General features: G+C 42.7%; 1 protein-coding gene across 17 annotated transcripts in view; it reads left to right on the forward strand.

Moving 5' to 3' along the window:
* The window catches only part of LOC102673156 (RNA-binding protein Musashi homolog Rbp6), a 795,620-nt gene that overhangs the window by 469,462 nt on the left and 320,863 nt on the right, over positions 1-5,295 (forward strand). For all 17 annotated transcript variants that reach the window (XR_004150497.1, XR_004150496.1, XR_421780.2 and 14 more), the window contains one exon: positions 775-859. Coding sequence is in view for 14 of the 17 variants with exons in the window: in XM_031510495.1 (XP_031366355.1) it covers positions 775-859 (85 nt within the window). In the remaining 3 variants the exon portion in view is untranslated. The remainder of the gene's footprint in view (positions 1-774; positions 860-5,295) is intronic.

Genomic DNA, 5,295 nt, shown 5'->3' on the forward strand with positions numbered 1-5,295 from the left:
AACGAAATTCACCACGGTGACAAACGACTACACTAGACGTCGAAAACAACGCTATATCCAATCTCGCCGCTATATCCGCCGCCTCCAAATTCTCCATTCTCCTCCACCCCCTCTGGCGCGAGGGGAAGAACCGCATGCACCAGATTCTTAAAAGGCAAGGAAAAGTATCCACGGCGAGACACGGAGTTCGAATTGGCGCGTTCGCTTCCCGGAGCATGTGTGGCCCATAAATAACATGTAAATATTTTCAATAACTGCACACCCCAGTCCCAGCATGAAAAATGCAAACCGCTTTGCCGTCCGGTCGCTCGCCTCTCGCCTCGTATGCACCGGCTCCTCCAATCCCGGATACAAGCCACTCGAGATCGGCGACTACCTCCCTACCTCTTTGCCATCCCCCTCGATCCTCCTACGTCCTCCTCCTCGGCAAACTATCTTTTAATATATCTGTATGTACACGGTGTCCTCCGCGAAATTTATGGCGCCGGACGCCGCGCCGACCGATATTTGTTTCGCTCGAGAGTCGGAACCTCCTTCCACCCTCTTGCTGCGGTCGTCTTGTTGCACGAATCGTGTTGTATCGTGAAAAGAGTCGCTCTAGGGGACGTAATAATTTCGATGATATAATTTTGTTAATCTCTTGTGAGTAGGATGTATCATTTGTACGAATATAACTATGAAATATTAGATTCGATTTGTTTTCAACAATTTGCAAATTGTTGTAAGAGTAATCGATGTGAAATATTTATTGTGCGTTTCGTTTTCTGTTAACAGGGGTTTCGGATTCATCACGTTCGCAGATCCCGCGAGTGTAGACAAAGTGCTGGCGCAGGGTAATCACGAGTTGGACGGCAAGAAAGTAAGTATTCGAAATTATTGTACGACGAAAAATATATTCCTTGAAATCGAGGAACCAAGAAACGCGAAGTGTTTCTATTTGAGTATTTTTTTTATTACGTATTCGTATATAAACGTTAGATCTAGAATGTATACAAACATTTCCATCCGACTAAAATTTTTTCCATTCCCCATAATCGCTATCTAATTCGAGATAACGACACTACGTCTAGACTTTTATCATCGCTTGAAGCCAATTAGAAGAAAAACTGGTTATATCGGGTTCACGCTACTTTCGCGGCATAATTATCGAACGCATGGAAGTCGTTAAAAACGGTCACGTCTTCGTGGTGGCATTCTGTTACGCGCTAATAGGGGATCGTTAGTTCATCGTCCGTTCAACGATCGCCTTAAGATCGTCGGCATCTACTCTGTGGGACGCGCGACAAGCTAGAGGAGAGAAAAAGGTAGATAACGAAGAGTTGGTCGAACGAGAAGAAGCATCGATCGTCCATTGATGCTCGAAAACATGGAGAAAAATCATGGTTCGCACGAGATCGAGTGACGAAAGCGTCGATGAAAGCAATTAACCATCGTGGATTTCTTGATCAAGAGATAATCGATACAGCACGATCCAAGTTAATTGATCGCGTTGATAGATAAATATTGAACTCGTGTCTCGATTCCCGCGCCCGTCATTTGTCTCGATTTCATGGCGCAAGAAATTGATTGGTTATTGGAACCACGTTCCAACAAGCATCGAGAACCGGGCAAACAAATTTTGCTCGCTTCTCGGTGGAAATTCGTGGAGATGCGAAAAATACGGGGAGAATTTATTAAACGTTGGACTTCCCTTAGGGTAAAGAAATTTGTAGGGGAGAGTTTTCTTGAAGTTTTGATGAAAAGAATGCGCGCAGGAAGAGCTTGTCCGTTTGTACGTGTCGTTTCACGTCGACGTTTTCAAATTAAAAAAAAAAAAAAATTATGTATAATTATTGTAAACGAGTGTGGATAACGTGTGATTGAAGTAATTACATTTTACGAAACTTACCACAACCGAACATTTTCACGTTAAACGACAATTTTTGAGCATAATCCTTATTATTCCCATTGAACATTTCGGTAATTTGTTTAAATTATCCGGCCCCGTAACGTAATAATAATAATCCGAACAAAACCATGCAAATTACGTGTATTAATGTCCAGTAAATTCATAAAGACACGCAATTATGCATAATACGTCCGACGTTTATAATACTCCAATCCGACGTTCACAATTTCATTCTGATTAAAACCAAAATTCCATTTTCACGACGTAATTATACCCCGTGCGTTCCTAAAGTCATTTACCATAAATATCTTCGAGCAGTCGCAATTTCGCACGAAATTCTTTTAATCCTCCCTCCACACTTTTTCCCCTCCGCGATGGAAAAAAAAATCTCCAAATCTTCTTCCTTGGAAAATTTCAATTCGCGAAATTTTTCGATTCTCAAAATTCTTTTCAATTGCACAAAAATTGACTCATTCGAATCGATTCTCGATTGAAAAAAATTTTCAAACGAAATCACGATATCGAAGAAAAGGAGGGGAACGAAGGGGGGTCGAAAGTTTCACCGGCTCGTTTCACGCGCGCTTAGACAATTACCAGGGGCGAATCGGGGGACGGCACGCGTCGTTGCGCCGCCGCATTGACCGGAACGATGCTTTTGGCAGAGATTAATCGTGCCGCGCCGCGACGTGTCACCGTTTGCCAAATACATTTCTGCCCCAAGCTTCTCAGGAGACAATACGGTAGCCTGGAATAATATCGCGGGGATAAGGGTTGAACAGCGGCGGAGGGGACGGACAGAGAGAAATAGTTGCGGACATTAGCTGTCCACAGGAGCATAAGTACGACGACCGTGCACCAGCTCCCGTAAGTACTCCGAATACGTATTAACCGGTTGGTGGTTGGGCGCCATTGCTCGCCGTTACCTACGAGGGGTATATCCAGACTCACATAAATTTCGCGTAATTCGCTCGCCTAATGCAAATTGCGAGCGCTCCGCGCCGGTGTCTAACACCTCCTCGATAGCGCGCCGGTAAAACGAGATAGGGATGTGCACGAGGCTAAACCTGCCGCATCCTATTTAAGGCTTATTCACCTCTCCCTTGGCCGCTTGCCTCTCTTTATCTCCTCTACGTCGCATACGTTGCCTTCGTTTCTTTCTCGCGCTCTGGAAATTTTGACGAGATTCCATAAGGAATCTTGCCTTGAAGAGGGAATCGTGGGGGATGGAGGATCGTGTAACGTGATTTTAAGTTAAGAGAATTCGGTTGAACACGAGACGAGAAAGGAAAATGACGTATAGGTATTGAGTGTACAGATTGCAAGGATCGTAGGAAAAGCGAAATTTTCTCTCTGCAAAATTGATATGAATTTAAAATATATATGGAAGAAGTTGTGGATTTATCCTTTTTTTCACATTTTCGTGAAAGTAACTTAATAATTACGAAGCCAAGAATAAAATGTCATCGAACGAATCTTAATCATTCCTTTTCATTTACTAGCTCACTATCATAAATATATCGCGGATCTTCGATCTTCCTAAATTCGTTTAAACGAAACCGGATGCTTGCCTTCTATCCTCGATTTGCCATCGATTTGTCTTCATCCGCCTCTGTTCTTCCTGTTCCTTCCCTCCCTTCCTTCGTCATCCTTCGCACGGGGACGCAAGATGGGAGAAGCGAAGGTGAGGAGGGGAAGAAGAGGCCGCGCCGCACTCGTCCACTGACAAGCTTCGTCACATTAATTAGCGGATCGTTCGTCTCCGGCCGCGTTAATGAACGCTCTCGTGTTCTTTCTGAAGAGGCCCTTGGCCCGCGTTGTTCGCGGGGAGAAAATAAACGAAACAAAGGAGTGGGGACGAGGGGCAGGCGGCGGGCCGGAAGTCGCGACAACGGCTGCGGATCCTACACGCTGGTTGCGTGTCATCGAGCCGGATGAAAACTCGCCGCCCCCGCAGACGAGGAAGAGGTTGTTGCTCGACACCAGACACATTTTGCGATTTCACCTCGATTTTCATTCGTAATATCTCAGGACACTTTTCTTCGTCGCCAGTTTCTTATCATCTCTCGTCCTTCTCGCCACCCTCTCTCTTCTTTCTTCGAATTATAAAAATGATGAAGTGGCTGCGCGCTCGACGATGATACCCGAAAGTAGGATTGGATCTTATTTGTTTCTTTGGTTTTAATTAAATAAATAGGAGAATGAAATCGTTCGAATTGCAGTGAATAATTGTAGTTATTAAAGTAAGATTAAGAAACTTTTTTAGGAAATTTGAAAGAATATATTTTTCTCGTTCTAAAAATTTCTAAAGAATTATTGTTTATTGTTCGAGTTTTAATTTGTGGAACAATTAGATATATTTGTTTCTATTTCTCTCTCTCTCTCTTTATTTTATCTTCTATCTTCTGCACACAAGCTTGCCAACGATCGATCTTTCTAAAGTTAATTCTTGGTCCATTTAAAATAATAGTATTTTTTTATTCTTGAATATTTTTATTCCATCTCTGTTACGGTTATTAAATGTTTAATTTTTTTTTACGCTCTAGTTTCATTCAATTTTGCAAAAAAGTGAAAGATTCCTTTATTGTCGAATGAAAAACCTTTGCGTGAAATTGGAAACGAGAAATCGCGGGTTATTAACAAAGCTAGTCTTTTAATCTTAAAAAGATTTTTTACCTATAGAGATAGAACTCAAAAGATCAAATTATACTTCCAATTCTTCCTTATCAAATTTCTCACGAGAGATAATCTCGTCTCCCCGTTAATTTCACAAAAATTCCCTGATTTTTCAATTTCCCGATGAAAAAAAAAGAAGAAAAAAAAAAAACTACCACGTTACGTTCGAGCCATTTCCACCAGTCATTCCGACCAGTTTTGCCGAATTAACGCGATTCAACGGGCGCCGAATGATAAACGATGATCCATCGAATTATCACGGGCGAGCAGAAGAAGACACAGACCGGCGCGCACCGAAATCGGCGGACATTTTTGCCGTCCGATTTCAGGGTGGGTGCGTGTCACTGGCAGGGCCGGTTTAATATTATCGAAAATCACTGGGACGCACGAGCGATTCTGCGAATCGATGCCAGATCGCGTTCCTCTCTATTTGCCCCGGCAGACACAATGATTTCGCAAGCTGCCGCGTAAGCACCCGCACCAACGAGATGCCTATGTCCGATCAGAATGGATCGTTAGATTGCGCTTAATCGCGGTTGATTCCTGATTAAAAAGTACATGAATCGTACGTGCCGCAGCCTCATTTGTCTCTCGCGTTTAATCCATCAACAATAGTTACAAATCAAACGAGGTTGCATACGCGATACGCGTGAAAATGACACGATGTCGAGCAATTTTTATTTATCTATTTTTCTCTCGCTCTCTTTTTTTTTTTTTTTTTTTTTTTTTTTTTT

Source organism: Apis dorsata, unplaced genomic scaffold (assembly GCF_000469605.1).
Source record: "Apis dorsata unplaced genomic scaffold, Apis dorsata 1.3 scaffold_231, whole genome shotgun sequence".
Taxonomy (NCBI): domain Eukaryota; kingdom Metazoa; phylum Arthropoda; class Insecta; order Hymenoptera; family Apidae; genus Apis; species Apis dorsata.